At 49.4% G+C, this 23,944-nt stretch overlaps 11 protein-coding genes across 11 annotated transcripts; 7 read left to right on the forward strand and 4 right to left on the reverse strand.

Moving 5' to 3' along the window:
• Window positions 1-597: 597 nt before the first annotated feature.
• Window positions 598-1,647, forward strand: N7457_000942 (uncharacterized protein; the record flags this gene model as incomplete). Its single annotated transcript, XM_057171988.1, has 1 exon — window positions 598-1,647. The coding sequence occupies one exon, from the start codon at window positions 598-600 to the stop codon at window positions 1,645-1,647; it is 1,050 nt and encodes a 349-aa protein (XP_057035891.1).
• A 1,476-nt stretch (window positions 1,648-3,123) lies between these two features.
• N7457_000943 (GMC family oxidoreductase) lies at window positions 3,124-5,166 on the forward strand (the record flags this gene model as incomplete). The annotated part of the gene is made up of 3 exons (XM_057171989.1): window positions 3,124-3,366; window positions 3,428-4,691; window positions 4,766-5,166. 3 exons carry the CDS (start codon window positions 3,124-3,126, stop codon window positions 5,164-5,166), a joined length of 1,908 nt encoding a protein of 635 aa, XP_057035892.1.
• An 858-nt stretch (window positions 5,167-6,024) lies between these two features.
• On the forward strand, window positions 6,025-6,551 carry N7457_000944 (putative vacuolar transporter chaperon Vtc1; the record flags this gene model as incomplete). Its single annotated transcript, XM_057171990.1, has 2 exons — window positions 6,025-6,058; window positions 6,205-6,551. The coding sequence occupies 2 exons, from the start codon at window positions 6,025-6,027 to the stop codon at window positions 6,549-6,551; spliced, it is 381 nt and encodes a 126-aa protein (XP_057035893.1).
• Window positions 6,552-8,991: 2,440 nt separating this feature from the next.
• N7457_000945 (uncharacterized protein) lies at window positions 8,992-11,010 on the forward strand (the record flags this gene model as incomplete). The annotated part of the gene is made up of 1 exon (XM_057171991.1): window positions 8,992-11,010. One exon carries the CDS (start codon window positions 8,992-8,994, stop codon window positions 11,008-11,010), a length of 2,019 nt encoding a protein of 672 aa, XP_057035894.1.
• Window positions 11,011-11,955: 945 nt separating this feature from the next.
• Window positions 11,956-13,272, reverse strand: N7457_000946 (uncharacterized protein; the record flags this gene model as incomplete). The annotated part of the gene is made up of 2 exons (XM_057171992.1): window positions 11,956-12,640; window positions 12,701-13,272. The coding sequence occupies 2 exons, from the start codon at window positions 13,270-13,272 to the stop codon at window positions 11,956-11,958; spliced, it is 1,257 nt and encodes a 418-aa protein (XP_057035895.1).
• A 192-nt stretch (window positions 13,273-13,464) lies between these two features.
• Window positions 13,465-14,400, reverse strand: N7457_000947 (hemolysin III family protein; the record flags this gene model as incomplete). Its single annotated transcript, XM_057171993.1, has 1 exon — window positions 13,465-14,400. One exon carries the CDS (start codon window positions 14,398-14,400, stop codon window positions 13,465-13,467), a length of 936 nt encoding a protein of 311 aa, XP_057035896.1.
• Window positions 14,401-15,223: 823 nt separating this feature from the next.
• On the forward strand, window positions 15,224-16,564 carry N7457_000948 (uncharacterized protein; the record flags this gene model as incomplete). Its single annotated transcript, XM_057171994.1, has 1 exon — window positions 15,224-16,564. The coding sequence occupies one exon, from the start codon at window positions 15,224-15,226 to the stop codon at window positions 16,562-16,564; it is 1,341 nt and encodes a 446-aa protein (XP_057035897.1).
• A 194-nt stretch (window positions 16,565-16,758) lies between these two features.
• Window positions 16,759-17,220, reverse strand: N7457_000949 (GPI anchored serine-threonine rich protein; the record flags this gene model as incomplete). Its single annotated transcript, XM_057171995.1, has 2 exons — window positions 16,759-17,140; window positions 17,213-17,220. The coding sequence occupies 2 exons, from the start codon at window positions 17,218-17,220 to the stop codon at window positions 16,759-16,761; spliced, it is 390 nt and encodes a 129-aa protein (XP_057035898.1).
• Window positions 17,221-18,604: 1,384 nt separating this feature from the next.
• Window positions 18,605-19,819, reverse strand: N7457_000950 (alanine--glyoxylate transaminase; the record flags this gene model as incomplete). The annotated part of the gene is made up of 2 exons (XM_057171996.1): window positions 18,605-19,673; window positions 19,731-19,819. The coding sequence occupies 2 exons, from the start codon at window positions 19,817-19,819 to the stop codon at window positions 18,605-18,607; spliced, it is 1,158 nt and encodes a 385-aa protein (XP_057035899.1).
• Window positions 19,820-21,020: 1,201 nt separating this feature from the next.
• N7457_000951 (vacuolar protein sorting-associated protein 29) lies at window positions 21,021-21,786 on the forward strand (the record flags this gene model as incomplete). Its single annotated transcript, XM_057171997.1, has 4 exons — window positions 21,021-21,077; window positions 21,128-21,142; window positions 21,205-21,618; window positions 21,670-21,786. 4 exons carry the CDS (start codon window positions 21,021-21,023, stop codon window positions 21,784-21,786), a joined length of 603 nt encoding a protein of 200 aa, XP_057035900.1.
• Window positions 21,787-22,593: 807 nt separating this feature from the next.
• On the forward strand, window positions 22,594-23,426 carry N7457_000952 (polyadenylate-binding protein; the record flags this gene model as incomplete). Its single annotated transcript, XM_057171998.1, has 4 exons — window positions 22,594-22,674; window positions 22,824-23,080; window positions 23,140-23,227; window positions 23,283-23,426. The coding sequence occupies 4 exons, from the start codon at window positions 22,594-22,596 to the stop codon at window positions 23,424-23,426; spliced, it is 570 nt and encodes a 189-aa protein (XP_057035901.1).
• Between the last annotated feature and the right edge of the window lie 518 nt (window positions 23,427-23,944).

Below are 23,944 nucleotides of genomic sequence, written 5' to 3' on the forward strand. Positions count from 1 at the left end.
CTGTAGCTGCTGTCTTTTAAATACGTCAGGTATGTACCTCGAGTTTCCATTCAAATGCTTTGGGTGGGGATCTGCTTTTTTGATTCCTTCGAATAATAGTTCCTTGCCTCTCTCTGGAAGCCTCGGGATATATTTTCCAGACCACGAACACATCCACGATGCACATACTCCGTACCGTACGGAGTAATTGTATGACAATTTGGACAATTCTACTCCGTAATGCCCATACATATCACATAACAAAAGTACCATGGAACCATAAATAGCAGAAGTTCCATTCGACCTGTATACTTCTACTGTTCTAGACCCGAGTCACATGATACACGGAAAAGATGTCAATCTTAATCTCGGATAGTTCCCTCGCATTTGTCCACAGCCCATGTTCATGATTGGGGCTTCTTGGGCTCACCGGGATGTCAATGAACTTTGAATATGCCCCCTCTCCGAGCGCACACAAAATCTCGCAACGGGTGCGATCAATGTAGAAGCAGGCGGGTTAAATGTGATGAGCAGGGGCCACCATGCTCAAACTGCACAACACGCGAGTTAAAATGCACATACCTGAAAGTCGCCGCCGCTCGTCGCACGACGGCCAATATGGTTACCCCACCTAGTTCAACATCCGATGTGCCCCCACCCCGGTCGTTCGATGGCCACGACTGGCCCGTAGCCGCGCCACCTGGCCCAGGCCCAGTCGTGAGAGGATCAGCCCCAGTCGCAACTGCTCTAGCGCAAAGCAACTCATTCGGCATTGACAACCTAGAACTGATGCACCAATTCGCAACAGAAACATATGCAAGTCTCTGTATCAGCGACTCGGAGAGCAAAGTCTGGCAAACAGCCATCCCCAGGCTGGCCCTCAAACACCCCTACTTAATGAATGGCATCTTGGCACTAGCCTCAATGCACATCGCAACAACCTGCCTTGCACCATATGAAGCACAGCTCTATCTTGACACAGGACTGCAGTACTACAACCGCAGCATAACGCCATTCCGCAACGCGATTGACAGCATCACACCACAAAACTGCAATGCCGTCTTCGCGCATTCGATAGTGATGATTGCTGTCAGCATTGCCTCGCCGCGACTGACCGCCACGAAGGACGAGAGTACTAGCATCACGGAGAACATTGTCGTTCTGTTTGAGCTATTGCAAGGCGTGAAGAAGATTCTGCAGGTCAGCAAGTCATGGATTAATCTGCAACTGTTCTCGCAAGGCGAGTACTGGAAGACCACCCCTGTTGAAGTAGACCCTGATACTGGGGCAGCGCTGGCACATCTAGCTGCGCTCAACGACCTGGTTATGATCGGGATTTACTCTGAACAGCACCGTATTAATAAGGATGTTATCACGCACTTGCGACATTGTTATGCCAAGTTTGCGCGCTCGCCGGATCCGGCGCCTGTACTTGCTTGGTTGGGGGCTATTCAAAAGGATTTTGTGGATAGTCTGAAATGTCGGCAGCCGTTTTCATTGCTCATTCTTATGTACTGGGGTGTGCTACTGATGGAACTCGATGGGAAGCGGTGGTGGGCACGGAATGCAGGGAGAGCACTGGTCTGGGAGTTGTTCGAAGCTCTAAGAGATGGGGATCCGCGGTGGGAGGGCGCTCTTACTTGGGTGCAGGGAAAGCTACGGCTTTAATTATCAGAAGGAGATATACTGGAATCAGGCTTAAAGTCGCAGCATGACTTAAGCTCAAAGCGACACTTGGGACTAATTTATTGTACATATAGCATTTTTGAAGCGGTTTATTCAAATCTACGAATCTATTTCTCTTTTCGGGAACTGGTCAGGACTGAGAATTGCAGCGAGCGCAGATTCACGTCAGAAACCTGGGATAAAGTATTCAGGGCCATTCTCTCTACGGTTACTATGGTACTTTCCAACCATCAACGCGTGGATATCTCTGTCGTACGTCTGCTCGCATGACTAGACTACGCGACTGATGAATCAGAACAAAATATGACATTATTGGGGCCTAAACCGATTCCGCTGTTGGGTCAGCCAACACATTAAGGGTATCCAGATGACGTATATCAATAATCTGACGGCGAACTGTTGTATTCGTTAGATTATCGGGGCGCAGAGGAAAAACTCAATACTTGCAGTCTGACCCTCAGGCAAAATCGATCAAAATTTTCGGGATGATAACTTAGCGATGTGGGTGTTGAGACAGGAGTCATGTGATGTAGCAGGCATCACCCTAGATAGATAGCTAGTCGGGAGCTCCGTCTCCTTCCTAATACAACTCCCCCCTCCTCCTCTCTCTGAGTCCCACACAGTAGACCTCAACAGTGGGCGAGCTGCAAGCCCCGACGGTGGGCCAAGTGGTGGCTGCTGATCCCACGCACGATGGAGCGAAATGGGGACTAGCGGGCGTTTTTCCGCAGCTGAGAGACGGAGCTGAGAATCGTCACTTAGCATGAGCGTTGTTTCTCAGCCGCGGTGGACCTTGCATACAAATATATTGCCTGATCGGATCAATGCGGCTGAAACGATAGTCTCGGCGGGGTGTCAGATATGCCGGTATAGTTTAGAGCTGAGAAAATGGAGCCATCTTTTGGTCAATGATTTCGCCGAAACAGGTCTGATCTCCGAGCAAGTATATGTTCGTATGGAGGTACAATGAGTGATGACCGGAGTATGTATGGGTTAGGGCTTTGCACCGGAGGAGCTTGGTGGGTACACTCTTACTCTAACAACTCAACTACTAGGGATCTTTGAAGGGACATAATTGAGATCGAAGGGCATGTAAGCATTTGGAGTTGAAGAAGAGTTGTAGCAATGTTACAGAAGCGGCTTCAAGTTTATAGAATACAGGCCTTTGTCCACAACCCCTTCTACATAATTGTAAGATTCCTTCTCATCCTAAATCCGGAAAATCCTCGAGATTCGCGAGATCAGGAATAAGCCTCACGACTGCGCAGTCCAGGGGAACGCCTTAACCCTAGCTTTGGTCGCCTCATCTGTAAGCCAAGAGATTGAAACTGACCCTTCAGCCCCTAAGCATAAGTTTAATCAAGAGACTGTACATACCATTGTCCCGGAGAATATTTAACAGGTGTATATCCCCATTATAACTCTCCTGGAAAATCATTCTCTTACATACCGGGCAAAATGGCGTCCCCAACTTGCACCATTGAGGAATTTACACGCACCACATTCGACTATGTGGTCTGCGGTGGTGGAACTGCTGGCCTTACTGTGGCATCACGCCTCAGTGAGGACCCTAATGTGACCGTCGGTGTCATTGAGGCAGGAAAGTATCGCATCGGGGATCCATTGGTTGACACCCCGGCGGCATCTTCGCATATGATGGGCAATCCCGACTACGACTGGTGTATGTATACGGCACCGCAGGTAAGTTTCCTCCACATCGCCTGTCTGTTGTCAATTTGCCAACTGTTTCGTTTGTCTGTAGAAAGGCAATCATGACCGAAAGCACCAGATCACGCGAGGAAAGCTTCTCGGTGGATCCAGCGGCATCAACTATATGATATACGTGCGGCCATCGCTTCAGGATTTCGACGATTGGGCAGCATTGGTGGAGGATGATGGATGGTCTGCCAAGAATATGCAGCATTATATGAAGAAGCATCAGGTACGATCCAAGTACACTGAATTTCTAATCTCATTCGCTGTCGTGTTGGATGAAATCTTACGGAATCAACAGACACTCGAACCAGTCAATTCCATAATTGATCGCTCTACGATGCCATTGGTAGATGAGTTCCATGGCACAAGCGGGCCCATACGCACTGGATTCAACGATTCAGTTTTGTCCATTGAAAATGATATCATCAAAGCCTGTGAAGAGGTAACTGGGATCCCGACCAAGCCCACTGATCCGTGGAATGGCGATCACATCGGCTTCTACCACACTCTCGGCTCTGTGACTCGAACTGGACCAAACAAGGGAAAACGTAGCTACGCTGCACGCGGATACTATGAGGACAACCGCGCAACTCGCCCCAATCTCAAAGTGCTTTGCGAGGCCCTTGTCAACAGGGTAGTGCTAGACGGCACAAAAGCCACCGGTGCAATTCTCACTCACAATGGAGTCGAGTACCAGGTCTCGGCACGGCGCGAGGTCATCGTCAGCGGTGGTACGATAAAGACCCCGCAGATATTGGAGCTATCAGGAATCGGGAATCCGGAGATTTTGAAAGCCGCCGGCGTCGAATGCAAAGTCGCCAATAATGGCGTCGGCGCAAATGTCCAAGACCACATAATCACTCTCGCAGTGGTGGAAGTAAAGCCACACGTAATCACCGCAAATACGCTTCTGCAAGTGCCCGAGGCAATGCAAGCTGCCGGCAAGCAGTATGCTGAGACCGGTGAAGGCCCACTCAGCTCCATCTTTAATATGCAAGGCTTCTTCCCAGCGAAGAAGATCCTCTTGGAAGATGAGCTGGCAGATGTGATCCAGAGCATTCGAGATGTCAAGCCGACCAGCGCATTCCACGAGAAACAACTCGCCCAGGTCATTGCGCATCTGCAAAGTGACCACTCGGCCAACCTGCAGCTAATTACGGTTCCCTCTAACATGGATACGAAGACGATGATAGACGGTGACAAGATGAATCCAGCCGCTCCACCCGATCCAACCAAACCGGGTGGTGTGACCTTCACACTTGGTCTGCAGTACCCTGCAGCCAGAGGGTCTATCCACATCGAGAGCGCAGGTATGTTGCAACTAACCCGAAGAATCCCGCCTGATCCTCTATATGAGCCACATGAAATCCTAACCAGTATTCAGACCCAAACCAGACCCCCATTATCCAGCCAAATTACGGCGCACACCCCGCCGACGTGACTCTCCTTGCCGCGTGCCTCCGTTGGATCGACCAAGTCGCGGAATCAAAGCACCTGAAGCCATCAATCCTCCGGCGTGCGTGTCCAGAGCCCAGTATCGACCTACAGGATATGGATGCGAACCGAAAATCAGTGGAAGACCTGGTTGCGGGTGTGTACCATATCAACGGGTCTGTCGCTATGGGTGACGCTGTAGATAGTAGATTGCGGGTCAAGGGCGTCGAAGGACTGCGTGTTGTGGATGCGTCGGTATTCCCGAACAATGTTTCTGGCAATATTGTCAGCAGTGTATACGCTGTTGCGGAGAAGGCGGCCGATATGATTCGTGAGGATTCAGCTCTTTAGGGCTATTGGATGACATATGACGTATGATGTAGGACTTTTGGTCCCCCGGTAGGATTGCACTTCATGTCTTGTTTTGGTTATTCGTTAATGAGATAGTATGGCATTTCAAAAAACCAGTCCCTATGAATCAAGTAACTATTTCTTGAGCTACGCATTTGGCCACTGTTGGGCTGAATGCTTCTACAGGTTGGATCATGGAAAATGCTAGAGCAATTGAGACAAAAGGCCGCGGTAAATGATACTACTTTTATTTTCACATGTAGATGAATTAGCACCTTTGTATACTTTGGTAGTGCCTTACGACAATGATGCCGGCTATGCGTATCAAGTCCCATAAATAATCTATCAAAGGTTTACTCTATTGTAGATGTTCGATATTATAGCTTGAGACCTCTTAAGGGTCTCGGCCCATTGCTATTTGCGGGGAACGTTGTATTTAGGTAGTTCTGTAGCACATAATACGGAGAGAACCAGTCCACTTTCCGTAGAAACCTCGCTCTTCTCGCTGTTCTCACAGTTTTGGCCTGGAATGATTCCTGCTATCTGCATTAGATCGTCTAATATTTAAGATTTCCATCATAAGCCAGAACCCGCGCTAGTCCGTAATATACTTAGTCACCTGATCCTCTCATCAAATCACGGGCGCACGTGCAACAGAGCTGTATCCGCTAGTCCCAGGGCGGAAAGTCATCGCTCTCGACTCCAGCTCGCTTCTTCAATTTCCTTTGGCTTTGACTCAATTTCCGTAGCTGCATCGGTTTCGGGTTTTTCTTCTGAGATTTCCCTTCTATCAACCTCCGATCGCATTCTCCGCCCACAACTCCAACCCGCCAACGTCACCTCTTCATCCGATCCACCATGTCCAGCCAACCTCTCCTCCAAACCGCCCCAGGTAAGTCCGACAATTCTCCAAGCTCAGCAGCTTGGTAAGAGAACAAGCCGCCAAACAAGGCCATTGCCTCAACTGCCCCCTCAAATCCCAGCCATCCCCTCCAATCTTTCAACCCCTTCATTCCGAGCTTAGTTAACATCCAACAGGCAAGCGAATTGCTCTCCCAACCCGAGTCGAGCCCAAAGTCTTCTTCGCCAACGAGCGCACCTTCCTCTCATGGCTCAATTTCACTGTCATCCTCGGTGGTCTAGCCGTCGGCCTTCTTAACTTCGGCGACCGCATCGGCCGCATCTCCGCCGCCCTCTTCACCGTTATCGCCATGGGGGCGATGATCTACGCTCTAGTAACGTTCCATTGGCGTGCGCAGAGCATTCGCCGCCGTGGGCAGAGCGGCATTGATGACCGCTTCGGCCCTACAATCCTCGCCATTGCGCTCCTGGCTGCAGTGGTTGTCAACTTCATCCTGCGGATCAAGGACGGGCAGATGAACTAGGATTTGGATATATTATAAGAATTATTCCCTACCTCTCTTTGCCTTGATTATTTTGGATTGAAGAGCTTATTGTTTGGCCATCTGAATACCACTGATGGCGTTGGTCAACCCCCGTTCATTTCCTGTCTATGTTTCATTGCTAGCCACGTTGTGCTTTTATTTTATGTATCCATTTGGCGTATATTGGTCTGCTTTATGCTTATGAGACCTGAACGGTTCTTTCTTATTCACATCGAGTTTCGAGGGTCTGTCATTTCATTGCAACTGGAGTCTTGGGTTTGGCTTGTCTGACAAGCGAAAAACAAAGAGATTGAACGAATGAACTTGAATTCAATTCTCATTTCACATCGCTTATCTTGGTATTCACTTGAAGGCAAGTATTGGTACCCCTGCCAAGTACGTCCCTTGAGACTCTGCTCTCAGAGAGCGAACATATTGGAACTACGAGTGTAATCGGTTGTGTTGTTCCGCTAGCGTAGTTAGCGTAGTGCAGGATAAGGTCATATCCCGTGGCAAAATCCCCAAAAAACCATTAAATCTTTCTGGGTGGTTTTATGCGACCTCTCGTTGGTTGGTCAGAGTGGCGAAGCTTTCCAGTTGTTAAGGTTACCTCGGTGCTGACGTTAACACGCGCGTTCCACTGGGGGCACCTGGGCAACCTTGGAACCTTCCAAGAAATATAATGCACATTGTTGCAGTGATCGGCCCGGAAAGAGACAATGGAACCGAAAATTAATGGTTATAGACGGTGGATCTCGATCGGATCTCTAAATTTGAAAACATCGCTATCCTCAATGTGGTACCTCACATATGTATGGTACGGAGTATCATGTACACCGCACACCGTACTCCGTCCTCCGTGAGTAGCCCCTACAACATATGTAGTTCCTACCACATGGACACAATAACGCTCAACTGAACTTCGACCTATGCCTGGCTCAAGGGTCTCTGTTGAGCAAAACTGGCCTACAAACCCCGATTCTATCCTTGTGGGCATATTGTGGGAAATGTGGAGTTTTTCGATAGTAATTTTAACAGACGTTTATATACTCCGTACGGAGTATTCCGTATATTCGCCGTGGTATTTTAGGGATAGAATTAAATCTCAGCATATACGAAGTGCTCTGTACGGAGTAGGGATATTCAATACGGAATACTCCGTACTCCGTACAGATTCCGGAGTGGCTCAGTACTCCGCTAATCTTGGAATGGCAGTGTAAAGCACAATCTAGCCAGTGGACTTAGATAGGAGTAACTGGGCTTAGTGTACGGAGTTCTCCATACTTCATACCCCGTACGGAGTATGTATAAAGTGGCTAAGGAAAAAGGGGGTGGAGCACAAAACGGGGGAGCTTAGTTTGAATCATCCAGATCGGCGGGTTAACCCGAAGGAATGTTCTCGGGGGCACAACAATCCGAGTGTGGAATGAATGATCGGGATCTCCGAGAGAAAGTAGCTCCTCCATACGGAGTACGGAGGACTCCGTACTGGATATAAGAATACGTGGCTATAAGGATATATTAGGGTATCGTGTCCACGTGAAGATCCGGGGAAAGTGCGGAATTGTCCGATCTGCTGGCTTTTCGACCAAGTTCCACAACTTTCGATTCACTTTCTCAGCCACATCTGACCTGTGTATGGGTTTCCGTACTTTTGAACGGCTTCCCCTATTTGCTCAAGGCGCAGTCAGAACCTGTTTCTAGCCGGGCCCCCTGCAAAAATGGTAGATATACGGAGTAGATGCTGATTTGCTGGGGATCTCCCAGATCGCAGACACAACTGACTTAGGCACCAATCCCAGGGCAACTAAGGCCCAGACCGTTATTGGCTTGGCGATGGGCGAATGGTAATCAGCCCGGTTTGCTTGTTGGGTATGTTGGGTACGATGGGTACCTTCAGCCGTATGCATCCGACCATACTATGTACTTGTGAATGCGAAAGGGAAGAGAGAACATTCAGTATTCGTTGAATAGAGGGTATTGTCTAAATAGACAATATGAATAGAGATCTTCCAAAACAAAAGAAATCCCCAAAAAGACACACAGTTCATAAATGTATGACGTGTCGCAGATGAATGAGACTGATCCAATAGTTGTATGCCTAGAAAGGGGGTACATGATCGGACCATATAATTAGTAGCAGAAGAACAAGTATCACATCATGAACTCCACACCCTTTCTTCTTTCCAATTGCCCTTTTTTGGTTTCTCAAAATCCCCCTTTCTTCCCCTTTCTCTTTTTTTCCCATTTCGCCCCATTATCTTGTGTACACACCTTTTCTCTTCCCTTTTTTCTTTTCCTTGTACTCGCTTCTCCTCCTCTTATTAATAGATTTTCTCCGCCTTCCGTAATCAACTGTCGCGCGACATCCATTCTTTTCTCGTAATAAGCGCATGGACCAACTGCCAACTAATTCAACACCTCTATGCACTCACATGGCATGTTTCGCTTGCTTCCCTGGCCCTCTGCAATAGGAGGGAATAAGGTGATGGAAGAGGTCAAGATGCTGGCCCCCAACTGCACTGCAATCAATACCCTACCACTGCCCCAGCTAAAGCGCAAACGCTCCGATTCGGACGCGACCGATGCGCCCGCCCCGACGAAAGTCTGCGCGGATTCGCTTTCTACGCGCTCAATCCCGACCGTGCCAACTGAACCAGTCGCGTCCACGTCAACTGAATCCTCGTCAAATCCACCGGTCGCGTCCGCGTGTCCGTCGGCGCAGGACGCCGTCGCCGCTGGACCTAGTGTGACTCTACTTCGCGAGACCATCACCGCTCAACTGAGCTTGGAAGTGCTGCTCAAGCACAATGAACTTCGTCTCATTGATCAGGAGATTGCCAAGTGTCAAGTCGCTCTGGAACAGCTGCGACGCTGTGGCGAAATCCCCTACCCTGGATCCCGTGTCGCTGGTATCTCATCCGACGTGAGCTCTGGCACTGGCGCCTCGTTGCTGGCACCTGGAAATGGTCCGGCACCGATGTCGCCCGCGCCGTGGGGAGTGACAGAAGGTCCGTATGCACGCCACTATGCTCGGTGGTTGCTGCCCGATCCACGCTTTGACGGCGGAGAGTCCGATTCTCGGATGGCCAACTCGCTGGTTGAGGGTCGCTCCACGCGTGGTAATCCTGGTGATATGGGCATGTTGGCCGGCAAGATGCGTCCTCAACGAGGCTCAACCGGTACCAAGCATACATCGTTGTCGAGTGGTTATCCCGTGGTCAAGGAGAAATCCGGGCCGATGCTCATCCGGCGCAAGTCGGACGGTGTTCTGGTCAAGCTGGTCTGTCTGGACTGCCGGCGCGACAACTTCTCCAGCACCCAGGGGTTCATCAATCACTGTCGCATTGCGCACAACCGAAACTTTGCCAGCCACGATGCCGCTGCCATGGCATGTGGTCAATCTGTTCAGGTGGACGACGCTGGCATTGTCGTCGGCGGCTCTGCGGAACCTACTGCCAACCCGACCACTCCGGGCTTTGTGCATCCTCTGAATCGGTCGGACCATGTTGCTACTACGCCTTGGAAGCGTCTCCGTACGCTCGCCAAGGACTCTGCCACACCTTGCAAGCCAACTGCGGCGACCACACCCGCCGTTGCCACTCCTCCCACCTCTGCCGAACCAGCTTCCCAAAGACGTTCTAAGCCTGTCGCCCTGCCTCCAAACCCGCGATTCCTGGCTTCTCCCGCGACTCCTCATCTTTCAGCTCTCATGAAATCCCGTGGCGCTGGTCTGAATATGGACAAGTTGGTGGAAGAATCCCGAAGGCCTGTTGATCTTAGCAGTATCTTCAGTGATGACTCGGAAACCGATGATTCTCGCCGCTCCTCGACGGAGACCAGCCAGGCCACAATCGGTGCTCGCGCCGGTCGCCAGCCAATGCGTATGCCTGTTGGTCAAGCTGCTGCAGAGCCAGAGAGCCGAAAGGACTTCGGCCGAGCACATAGCCCGACCATGGAGCAAGCTACCCCGTCGCGCCCACAATCTTACCTGGACCTTTCACTCGCAGGGCAGTCTCAGTCATTTCAGTCTCGGGACTCGGACAGTCTGGAACATCAAACTCTCAGCCCTCACGCGATCGAATCTAACCAAGCTCCTAGTCTGGTCAGTGACGACGAGGATGACTACGAAGCGGCCTCCGACTCCGACAGTCCTTCCTCGTCCGAGGCAGATGAAGAAGAACAAGAGTTCCGACACATCCACGTTGAAGACGACGAGCGTGCCGCGGCTCCCTCGGCTGCTGCTGACGCTAAGTCAAGCTCTTCTCTTGCGAGCCCCGCCCCACAATCTGCGCAGCACTTGTCTCAGCCATTGAAGCGCAATCGCCCCAAGAAAATATCCTCCATGGTCCCGTTCAGTGACAAGGATAGCCATCGCGTGGGCTATATCCAGTCCGATGATACTGCCACTCAGGCCAAACGCACCCCCGAGCGCCAGCTCCATCCATCCAAGCGTTGATATCACGACCATCTGGTTGTTGACACGTCAAACAAAAGTCTTTCCCAAAACAAACCACTTCAGGGCTATAACACCCTATTTGATACCAGTACCTACCTGGTGCCTTGATGCGATTTGAACCGCGACTGTTCCAACTGTTACCGTCCCTTCTTTCGTTTCACCTCCTCTTCCTTGCCCCTTGTCCCAGTTCTTCCTTCAACGGCAGATGTTGAGTCTCCTCCTGTTGCTCCCTCCTGATGTTTCTCTCGACTTTTTCCCTCGTGAGAAATCTATGCCTCTTTCTTCCTTTTGTTCGTCATGCCGAAAACAAAATTCACTGGAAACCTCGGCCATCTTGACGATGGCCTGTGATGCATGGATTGCATGATGATTTGATGAATTTCCTCTGTCTCTCCCCTCCCCCCACCTTTTATTCTTCGTGATGCATGCGTCCTCTCCTGTATCTGATATCTGCTTCTAATCAAGACTTCACGGCCGTCAATTTGTACATAGCGATAAGTTCGAAAGAAAAAAAAATGCGACTGGTTTGCATAGATGAGTCCCGTCCTGGATATTGACATAGTCAGATTTGTGTGATGTAGTGTAGATGTGATACCTGGTAGAAGAGTCACAGGGTGGTTGAGAGCTGCTAGAGCTGGTAGTGACAGGTGATGTGTGTTAGGATAGCCATGCCACAGGTTGATCTGCAACTAATTGCATCTATCCTTGGGTCATGCCAGACAGGCTCCAGGGGAGGTCTGATATGATTTGAGGGGGATGTTAGATGAAGAGAGGTTGGAGTTCAGGTGATAAAGTTTGTGATTTGAGGTTGATGATTTGTGTCTGGGATGGAAAGTGAGGCGTGTGGCTAGGGTGTACGGAGTACATGTTCTTTGTTCTAACGTCCTTCACTCGACTTGAATTATATTTGATTTGTACATATACCACATCCCTAGTTTTCACAACTCATTGTTTTAGCCTCTTGCTACTTCTTGTTCCAAGCTTGCGAACATTGTTCTCTGGTACCTTGGGTGGACTGTTCACTGACTTCACCGGCTCAACAGCCAACCCGGGATATTGACCAGTATAGTAACCCGAAAAAGTGATATTGCGAAGCACATACGCGACCCTCTCAATGTCAATGAGAGAGATAGGTCCATCCCCAGACTCGCCAATGTCCTTGTTCAGTCGCGCCCGCAGCTCCTGTACCGCATTCCACAGATCTCGATACTCATTCATATTGTACTTGGCAATCAAGTCTCCATTGGGCTTTTTGTATTGCGACCCTTTCTGTTCCCTGAAGCCCTCCCTACTATCACCAGTGGACGCTTTGAGCTCGGGGTCTCCAAGTCCAGGGAAATCCATCAGACACAGCCAGAGATAAACATCATCGCTGTAGAATGGGACTTGTCTCTCTGCGTCACCGATAACGGTAGAAATAGACAAAATCAGTGATGCCGTGGCTGGCCCAACGCCACGGAGAGGCCCAGTGAGAGCATCCAGACTGGTCTTTGGAAACGCGTCATTCGGCGCGAGCACGGGGTCTGCATTTGGTAGGGCAGCAAAAGCCGTTGATGTGGAATTGATGACTGTCGTGTCCTGGTTATTTTTGATCATCCCCATGAGCATGGGACGAGAAACTCCGTGTTTCCTGGAGAAATCGGTCAGATGGACTTCGAGACCGTCTTCTCAAAGGCAACTGGTCACTTACAGCTTCCATTCCATGATATCAATCAATTCCTCTCTGAGCAGGTATGCTCCCTTCTCATTATCTCTCGATTCACTATCTTTCCGCTCCGCAATAATCTTCGGCAGGGTTTCATACCGCCATTGATCGAGTTGAAGATACTTGTTTGTTTCTTCGCGGATATGCTTGTCCTCGGATGGATCGAGGTCTGTCTTTGCGGTTGATGCCGCGCTATCTTTTGTTTCTGCCTTGCGCTTTGATCCTTTTGCTGACTTCGACTTCGACTGCAGCTTCAGCTTGATCTTGTGGCTGTGCGCTTGCTCCACCGTCGACGAGTAGCGTGATAGCAGCTCGCGGAATGTTGCAGGGGTGATATGGTGCGGATGGAAAGAGACGCATGGCTTGTTACCATCATTTTGATCACTACCTGCTTTGCCTCGAACTTGAATTTTTTGGACAGCAGCTGTTACTGTATTTGGTTTCTTGACCATGGTTGAAGACCGCGACTGTGAAGATGGAGGGAATGGAGCGTGGAGATAAAGCTGGTCGTTATCGCGGCGTCGGAAGCTGGTAAGCCATTGTAATATCGGTGTCATGGCTTGTATTTTACACGCTGAGCATGGTAACTTACGGTACTATATTACAATAGGCCCAGAGGGCTACCTAGGAACCTAAATGGACAGATCAAATTGTCCGAAGAAGAGTCAATTCTATGACGTTTGCTCTCTTTCGATTAATTTACAGATCAGCATGGATAGTACAACCACGATGCAACCTTGGAAGACAACTCAACATATCTTGTTTTCTCGACGATAGTTGTATGCGCCAACCAAAGCAACAACGTGGAAAGCACTGCCAATCACCGCGAAGATATGCCAAAGCTGATGTGAATGGCCCCAAATATCAAAGGTGCCAGGACTCAGTCTTTCTGGAAATCGATAGACAAAAACACTCACTCCGACTAAAAGGGTGAGCGCTTCTGCGAGATACCACCCAGCCCCGATCTCATTACTCGCGCGAGTCCAGCCTAGTTCAATCACACTCTGCAGGATAGGCAACATGGCAGAGATAGCGAGTAAAGAGAAAACACCTCCTCGCAAAGTTCTCATTTTGTTCCCTCCACCACCGGTATCGAACAACGTGATGGCAGCGCCAATTGCCGAGAGAATATTGAGTCCCCAATATACCCGTTGAACCAAGGGTCTGCAGTAAAACGCGTAATAAGTCATAGAGGTACCGGCTCCAAGGGCAAGGAAGCAGATGCCGAGGATATCCATCTTGCCCCAGAGATGATGAATGTTGTAAGAGTGGCTTCTGAGGGTGTGAAACCCAGCACTGAGGCCAAAGCAGATAGTTGCCGAGGACAAGAAGGACCCGAAAGCAAGAACATCGGCGCGGGTGACATCAAAGTCCTTTGAAAGCGATACCGAGTAATTGAATGCAATTGCAACAGCAATAAAGCCCATGGAGCTTAATAAATGGGTCCATATGTTCATTGTTTCCATATGTAAACAGCGCCACAGGCGCAAAGATCGCGTGTAGGAATATGTGGGCATCGGGTGGCCTTCCAAAATATAGTCATTATCGCGCAGCCATCCTGGAATCTGTTCTTTGCTTCCAATGGCGGGCCAGTATGATTGATTATCTAGCTTGGATGAAGCTGGCGGGCTCTCCGTCAACTGGGGATCTTTGAGCGGGGATGAAGACATCGCGCGACGGGTCATCCTTGCAGTCATCCAGCGGCATCTGAAGCTGTCAAGGTCGAGGTCTCAAGGAACGAGCAACTGGAAGATTGCCTAGAAATTTTGGAGATATGTTGAGAAATGAAACAACTTGGCGGGGGTGCATATGTTTCTCCTAAGTCTCTAAGCGCCCACCCTGGCGCCGCAACACGCGACTGTGAAACTCATCACACCGAACACGTGTCAGGACTAGCAGATCGATCATTAACCTCGGAGAGACACTCCAAAAAGTTCTTGATAAACGACATAATTAGGTACGTAACAATCTTACCAGCGTTAGCATAATTTTGATGCTATGTTAGCCACTTTGTAGTGGGTTCCTCGTGCCAAAGCAAATTAATCTACGAGTCTCAGTTGTATAGATCTTTATGACCACTTCCAGAGCTAAGATAAAACCTAACGAATTTGACTAAAATTAACGCTTACATACCGTTCTAGGTTTAGAATATTATAGATTTACCAGTCTCAAGTTAGCGTGTCCTCGAGCAGCACATCGCTCGTTTCAGGGACTATTTGGACATTTGCCCGGCGGCTCCATGGCAATGGACATAATTTCTCAGCCTGAAAGCAGGGCTGAATGCATGCAGGTATATTTTTATCTGTGGTGGTTGACCAGTCGCAGCAAGAAGACTGATCCTGGAGTAGAACGCATAGGCTTGGGGCTCCTATATGCGCCTGCATTTTCTACAATGTCGTTAAACATAAAACAAATGTTTATCATCCATATAATAACTATATTGACACAATTTCCCCATTTCCCCATCCTTACACTTAACCCATTCCTTATTGTGTTTGTCCTTGCACTATGGATGTCACGACAAACAATGGCACCGCAGGCTGGGTTTCAGGACCCAATACACGGGGAACGATGGACATTGTTTGGTCCTCGTTATTGACAGTCTTTCTTTGTACTTGGACGGCAGTCTGTTTGAATCTTCCCAATCCTAAAGATACTCCATTTCAAATCTTTTGCCGCCGGACGAAATGGATGTTTTGGGCGATTGTCTCCCCGGAGTTGGTCCTGTCAGTAGCCATAGGCCAATATGCATCGGCACGACGATCTGTGAAGCGTTTCCGCAAGCTCGGAGTGGATCAAAACAGATGGACCCTCCGTCATGGTTTCTATGCCGACATGGGTGGGATGCTCCTTCAGCCTGTCGACAGCACACCTTTTCTGGTCAATAGCCGTCAATTGGTGTATCTGGTCGAGAAGCAGTACTTGGAATGCCCACCAATCACTCAAAGTGAGATATGGGACAAGTCAAAAACGGATACACTCGCCAGGCTTCTCAGCTTAGGGCAATCCATCTGGCTCATGATTCAACTCTTTGGCCGCCTCATCCTCAAGCTTCCAATTACTACACTTGAACTATCCGCCGGGGCGATTGTGATTTGTACCTTTGGGACGTTTATCTGTTGGATGCACAAGCCAAGCGACGTACACACCGGCATTGTGCTAAGCATGGACGTTAGCATAGCCGAGATTCTCCTCAAAGCTGGTGATGCCGCTGCTGCACCTTACCGCCATACACCTCTCGACTTTGTTGCTAAACAATCATTCACTTGTGGTTATGAGGTGATGGGATTCTTCGGTCTACGTTTTGATGACCGCGAGAGACCCCTGCGACGCTTTCCAAATGATAGGTTCCCGGATATCGGAACATTCGAAAAATTCACATTGTTTTGTCTGACCTCGGCATTCGCCTCCTTTCACCTCATAGGATGGTATTTCGCCTTTCCATCTCGAGTTGAGCAGATTCTTTGGCGGATTTCAAGCTCGATTGTAACGGGAGCAACCGTGTTATATTGGGTTCTCGAAACAATAGCTGCTCGTCAGCGTTATGGGAGATGGGACAAATATTTAATCTGGCTGCGCCTGAAAAAACCGCACCCACATCGACATATTGATGCAGAAGCTACTCTAGCACGTCAGGACACCGTTAGTCGTTTGGACGCCTTTGAAAAAGAGCAAAAAGAGGCAAAGCCTATCTTACTTTGGGAAGTTGGTATCATTCTTCCCGTAATCGTCTTGTATGTTAGTGCTCGAGGATATATGCTTGTCGAGGTATTTGTTGGTTTACGCCGACTGCCAATCGGGACGTTCACTACCTTTGAAGTCTCAGAAATGATACCTCATTGGTACTGAATAGAATATACCTAGGTAGTCTTCTTAGTTCTCTCAGATTTGTCATTTCTCCATGCTCAACATTTAGATTGCTCAACTCAAGTGATAGCAAGCCCATACATATATTGAAAGATAGTCTTCATTTTGGGTATCTCATCTCAAATGCAACCGCTAATGTACAGCAAATATTGAAAAACAGGTAGCACCTAAAGATCTCAAAACAGCACCGCTACCCCGAGTCCTAGCAAGCTTACCCAAGTCAAAGCCTTGATATCAGAAGCACTCCCCTCTTTTAGACTTGCAATCGAATTGGCTTCTAACCCACTATACGATTTAGTCGGGACTCCTTCGTTAAAATCATCATCAGCATCAGAGTTGGAACCATCATTGTCCTCATCATTATTGCTGGTCTCCGTAGCCAAGGCTCTGGAAGCACCAGCAGTAGCGCTGGCACTTGGAATGACAGAAGCTGCACCCGAGCGCATAGCCAATGCAGGTGTCGATATCCGCACGGATGGTTTGGTCCTGGCACATTTTTGTTGGCGCGTGGACTCTGCATATACCCGGGATGGGTCATCAGGACAGTCTTTATAGCAACTGAAACTATATCAGCATTGCAATGTGTTTGGGATGCATGGTGATGGTTTGCAGGTTAGGTATTGGACTTACTTCACCATGTTCGTGCTACTAGTACACTGACAGGCCCAGTCGCCCAGTGCGCATGTGTTCAAAATAGACTGCATTGATTGGATACATTGTGCGATGGTACTATTGCAGTTGAATGTTAGTATTTGGGCCCCGGGTGGATTAAAAACACATTCACGAATGGATGTATCCACGTGGACGTTGGACTCGACCTACTTGTCTGTAGCACAGGTAGTTTTTACTACGCCGATTGCCGATGTCGCTGCCGTTGTGTCTGCTGAGGCGAGCGTCGCGAGTAGCATCAGTGGGATCGTGGATTTCAAGTAATGCATTTTGGCAGTCCTATACTAGAAAGGCGAAGACCGTCCCGCAAATTTAATCAACTGGCACAGTAGGAGTGAGATGAAATTCGGAAGTATGATTAAAGAAACCCAGAATATTATAAGCATAATGTGTCCATTGCTGCATTTCTATCAAAGACAAAACATTCCATCCCCGACGTCTGCTTCGGTTCTGTATATAACCTGGCCCCCTTCCAAATGTGATGGATGACCACGCGAGTTTCCATGTGTGAAGGGAATATCTTGATCATCTACGGAGTAGATTGAATGACAACGTAGAAGGCCATATTGTCGAAGCTCAACGCTCAAAATCCAGAGACCAATTGGGTCTCCAGGTCTGGCAAGAAAGGGATGGGTCGGGGCGTGGAATTCCTGGTTAAATGCCCATCCCTCAACATAATCTCGAGCTATCTGACCCTACGGAGTAAACAGAATTCGAGCTAAGGGGTTGGAGGAGGACAGGAAGGGGCGAGATTAATTCCTAGCACACCGTTACATTCTTGTCCCTGATGGTTCAAGGTTGTTGTGCTGCATCCCTGGCATCTTTGTTCTGCGCACGCGCCAATAAGGAGAATTTTTCCTGGGCAGTAGGTGAAGGAGGTAGATACCTGCATATTATTTTGGTTATTTTGTTTCGAGGATTATTTTGTGTCGAGATCTGAGGAATGTTAGATCAACGTTAATTGAGGTGGTTGGCCTTTGCTCCACTATACTATGGACTAGGTACCTAGCCAGGTAGTCCATTACAAAATGTATGTAACTACTGTTTTCTTGCCAAGTTGAGCTGTGACCTTTCTCCATCAGTTGGATAGAAAGAAAGGAATAGACAACACCAAAAGCAATAGGCCTGCTTTTATACCCAAGAATACCTACATCATTCTACACTGATTCTCAAATATACCTATAGGCATAACTAATGTTGTCGGGCTTGCCCCCAAACAAGAGGATATGTAATAAGAAAAAAGTTGTCTATAATCAATAATTCATTGCAGTAATTTTACCCAAAAGAAAATCCACAAGGCTTACCATAAGCCATAGTGATGCTATATACATCAAACCTGCCGAGGTAAAAATTTTACAGACCCTTGGCTTGCTTAGCTTCGGCAAGAGCCTCCTTAAGCGCCGCGAGGGCTTTGTCAACGTCGCCGCGGTTGGAATCAGTGACACTGACACCCATGTGGCCGAAACGGATGTACTTGGTAGCAATGTCCTTGTGCAGACCAGCTGCAAAGATGACACCACGCTTGAGCAGACCAGGCAGAACATCGGGAGCGGACAGACCGTCAGGCAGGTACATGGCAGTCATACCATGGGCCTGGCATTCAGGCCGAGGAGCGAGCTGCTTGAGACCAAGCGCCGCAGCAGCAGCCTTGACCTTATCCGAGATCTCGGTGTGGATGGCGAAGCGGCCGGGGACATCAACGGTGATCTGGCTGAGGGTGGTGTGCAAGGCGTGGACGAGCTGGGTGGGCGGGGTAGCGAAGTAGGAGGGCTTGTTGTTCTCGTAGTTCTTCATGATAGGGAGCCAGTTGGCGATGGAAGCGTAGTAAGCGCCAGGAGGGGTCTTGCGCGATTGGGCAGCCTGGATGGCGCGGCCGGAGGTCATGACGATGCTCAGACCGGGCGGGCAGCCGATGGCCTTCTGTGAGGCTGTGAGGACGGCGTCGAGATCCCACTCGTCAAAAGCGATCTCCTCCGAGCCGACACTGCACACGCCGTCCACAACGACGAGGGTCTCTGGGCTGACGCGGCGAACCAATTGCGCCACACCCTTGACATCCGAAAGGACGCCGGTCGAGGTATCGACGTGTGTAAGCGTGATGAGCTTGTACTGCTTCTGCTTCAACGCCTGCTCCACTTCCTCCAACGATGGGCGTTCACCAATGGGCGCCGTGAGGTGTGTCACATTGGCACCGTAGATCTCCAGACACTTGCCGAATGAGTCACCAAAGTAGCCGGTGTTGAGGATGAGAGCATTCTCGCCACGCTCGATCAGGTTCGCGGAGACGAGATCCCAGCCAAGGGTGCCGCTTCCGGAGATGATGAAGGGTTGCGCGGTGGGGTTGGTGGACTGGAAGAGCTTGCGCACGAGAGTCAGAGTCTCGCCGAAGACCTTCACGAAGCCGGGAGCGACATGGCTCTCACTGTGGGAGTTAGTTTATTTCATCGCAGCATCTAAGCATTGAGACTTGGACACTCACGCATAGTGGGACATCGACTGGAGGACGGCATCGTCGAATTCGATGGGACCGGGGATAAGGAGGGTGTTGTGAGGGGCTTGAGCAGACATGGTGGGAGTTGGGTTTGGAAGAGGGGCAGGAACGGAGCGATCGATAGGTTTATATTCGATATCGTCGGGAAATAGCGAATCTCTCTCGGTCGAGAATGGTGTATTGAGGTCGGGCAACGGAAGGCTCTGGTCCAGGTGTCTGGAAATCAGGCTCAGACGCTGCGTAGTCGACTTGGACGCCAGCTTTCCGAGTGCGGCGAGCCGCGGGGTACCTTCGCGTGAAAGGGGATTGGAGGAGTTCCCGAGGGTAACTTTCGACTCTCGGGGATCGCCGCCGACAGGTGGATTGATCGGGTGAAGGACCGATTGGGATTCGATGATTTGTTTATTCGGATGAGACCGAAGGTGAATGTGAAGATGTGAGAATCCGGATATTCATGAATCAAGTGCCTGTGTCTCTAGATCTGTCTGTTTTTTTTTTTTTTTCCTTTTTTTTTTTGGCTGGGCGTTTCCACGTCGGAGAAGAGAATGCCGGGCCCTACCGAGTGACTCCAACAGCCTACGAGATACGCTGTAGGGGTTATTCTATATTTGGATTTGGTATATCAATTGATCAATATCTGGGGTAATGTATGTGATCCTTCCAATTTATATCGTATGGTATTTTATGAGCAATGGAATTGGTGGTATGTCTACGGAGTATTGTTTGGCTATCTATTGTTGAAGATGGAGTTTCTTATATAGTACTCCGTACACGGTATGAAAATTCGCTTTCTCCTTTGAACACATATCCATCCGTACTGGCCAATCTATTCCATCTATCAATCTAAAGGCCGATGTCTGCAGGCATCTGTCAATCAATTCGACTCTTAGATCCCAATGCAGCCCGGAGATTGCGCAGTATACTATGTCCTGAACCCCTCACGGTGACCTCCGCAAAGGATTAGGAAACTTCCGAAGGAGTATGGGGTAGATTGTGGGCTGGACTTATTAACCCGGGCAGCATTCGGACGAGACATTCGGCCTAACAAGCCAATGCTAAAGCAAAAACAAAGATCGGGGGATGGCTTCATAGACCAGATAGCGCTAGCCAGGTTAGGCCCGCGCTATAGGGCTTAGGGCATTGCGTAGTGCTCTTCCCCGCGACGGGAAGCTCCATCAGGCTGAAGCCAACAGGCATTGTTTCTATCTGGCTTTCTCTGATTTCTGTTCACAGTAGATGGTTCATTGATCTCCATTTACCCCACACGCACCATTCAGGATGACCGCCCGTTTGGTATTGGTCATTGGTGACCTGTTCATCCCTGACCGAGCTCCTGTAAGCTGTCCTCAGCTCAGCTTCTTTACGTCCGCTAACACATTGTCTAGGATCTTCCAGCCAAGGTTCGTCTTGAAGTTAAGAGACACGATTTTGCAGCCCTACTGATACCTTTCTTCAATACTAGTTCCGCAAACTCCTGACACCCGGGAAGATCGGTCAGACATTATGCCTCGGAAACCTGACCGATCGCGAGACCTATGAATTCCTCCGCGAAGTAGCCCCGGATCTGCAGATGGTGAAGGGCGACTTCGATGTTGACTCTCCCAATCTCCCTCTCTCCAAAATTGTGAACCATGGCAGCCTACGAATCGGCTTCACTCATGGCCACACCATCGTACCACCCGCTGACGCTGATGCATTGCTCATCGCAGCCCGCCAGATGGATGTTGATGTCTTGTTGTGGGGAGGTACCCATCGCTTTGAGGCATTTGAGATGGAGGGCCGATTCTTTATCAACCCGGGAAGTGCAACGGGGGCCATGAGCTCGGGCTTCTGGCCAGATGGAGAGGAGCCTACGCCGAGTTTCTGCTTGATGGACGTGAGTGGCTCCGATGGGCTTGAGAGTTGTGGACATGCTGACTCTGAATAGATCCAAGGGGACGTCCTTGTGTTGTACGTTTACCAATTGAAGACCGATGCCAATGGTGTGGAAAACGTAGCCGTGGAGAAGGTCTCCTTCCGCAAGAACCATCCCCCGGCTTCGTGACGTTGTCACAATGTCTTCCATCCCCCTCACTTCCTCTTTCTGCCGTGTAAATATTTGTATTGTTGTTTGCCTGGGCAGCGTTCTTCTCGCTTTCCCTTTTGCCGATTCCAAGCTTTTTGTTTTAATTTGATACATGATACCTCAAATCGAGTCATTTCCTTAGAGTCATGATGTTGCATTCCCAGGCTCACCAGTTGAATTATTTGGCCTGATATCTATCCAGTATGCTATACATCTAGAGAATTGAATACGCTTGTTCTTTGATATGCTCATAGTGCTGGTTATGCTCAAGACTCTCGTTCCTAGAGCAACAAGACTTGCACCTGTAGCAGATTGGCAAGTACTTTTAGGGTAGCGCAAAATCGAGGAAGAAGAGTATCATCCGGGGGTTTCTTCTGTAATTTTGAAATACCTCGAGAGATCTATGGCTTCTGCATGTATGTATGTACCCACCGATGTAGTATGGAGTACACACCGCCCGGCAGTATACCGCCCATTCATCAGCCAAAAAAGACGCTATTCCCAAAATAGAAGGCCTCTCATTGCCAAATCCCAGAACTGCAATTCTCTCCCGCCTAGAGATCCTCAAGAGAGAGGTCTACTTACTTCCTTTCAAATCCAAATCATCTGCGCAGCTCCCAATCCCCAGCGATCCAAATATTCCCCTTTCCTTTGCCGAATTTGGAGCGCGCAGATTAAACAGATCCTCGGAGAGCTCTGATTGCTCCCCTCATCGATATCCCCGGCGCTTTCACCGACCCTTTCGATTACCGCCCACCCGCGAGACCTTTTATTTTGAACGACAAAATGGCTGCAGAGGGCCAGGAGATTCCGGAGGAGATCAAGCCAGAGCAGATCCCAGCTCAGGAAGATGGCGCAGATGACGAGGTAGGGTGTGATCAGGTCCATTCCGCTGCACTGAAAGCAATCCGATTCTTTGTTCAAGATCTTTGAGTTTTTCTCTTTTATGGTCGCGCTGCGTATTTTGTTCCCCCTTATATATGAGACCTACCCGCTAACATGATTGATTCCTACAGGAGGAGATTGAGGCCATGAAGCGTCGAGTGGCCGAGATGGAATCAGAGGCTGCCAAGCTGCGTGAGATGCAGGCCGATCTCGACCAGCAGTCCGAAAGCCTCCAGGAGAACAAGGAAGATATTGACGCGCGTAGTATTTTCGTCGGCAATGTCGATTACGGTGCTTCGCCTGAAGAGATCCAGGCTCACTTCCAGAGCTGTGGTTCCATCAACCGGGTCACCATCTTGTTGGACAAGTTCTCTGGCCAGCCGAAAGGGTGAGAATCGAACTTCCAGAAGGTACATACAGATTGAGGTGTGCTAATAGGCCCTACAGTTATGCCTACGTTGAATTTGCGGAACCCAGCCTGGTCGCGCAGGCTCTGGTGTTGAACGAGAGCGTCTTCCGCGGTCGCAACTTGAAGGTCAGTTCTGAAGACTGTTACTATTCCCTTTATAGCTGCTGACATCCAATGATAGGTGGTTCCCAAGCGCACCAACCTGCCCGGTATGCACCGTGGCCGTGGTCGGGGAGCCTACCGCGGTCGTGGTCGTGGCTTCCCTCGTGGTGGTGGATATCGTGGTGGCTTCCGGGGCAGGGGACGTGGCTTCTCGCCCTACTAAGTGTGTTTGGTGAAGGTGCTTTGACAGCCCCGTCAGAGTTCACGACAATCCGAACTGATCCTTTCCTCATTTCGCTAGGTGTGGCTTTGGAGTTGTGGGATGTGTGCTGTACAATAATTTCCGGGCAATCAACAGAGACTTAGCAAAGAAAAGAAAAAAACAAAGCAAAAACAAAGATGAACAGAGAGGAAGAGGCTCATGACTATTGGGGGTGGAGAGGGTTGTATTTGACGAATGTACGCTAGTACTAGCAATTTGGATGATATAGAAGCAACCGTGGACTTTTGGAACCCATAGAGGAATGAGGGACTATGCTGGCCTATATGACCATCTAGATATTCTATACTCCGGAGACCAGATCGAAAAGACTGCCTACTCCGTACATCGAGACCTGAATCTGGCTGCCTGGACACGATTATATCGCCACTCTACCCGCCCGCACCCGCAGCCAGTGAATCCTCCAATATTACATATGCCCAGTAGACCAGAAAATGAAAGATCGTGGGAATAAAAAAAAA

The sequence above is a fragment of the Penicillium paradoxum genome (genome assembly GCF_028828445.1).
Source record: "Penicillium paradoxum strain IBT 22861 chromosome Unknown utg000002l_segment0_segment0, whole genome shotgun sequence".
NCBI lineage: Eukaryota > Fungi > Ascomycota > Eurotiomycetes > Eurotiales > Aspergillaceae > Penicillium > Penicillium paradoxum.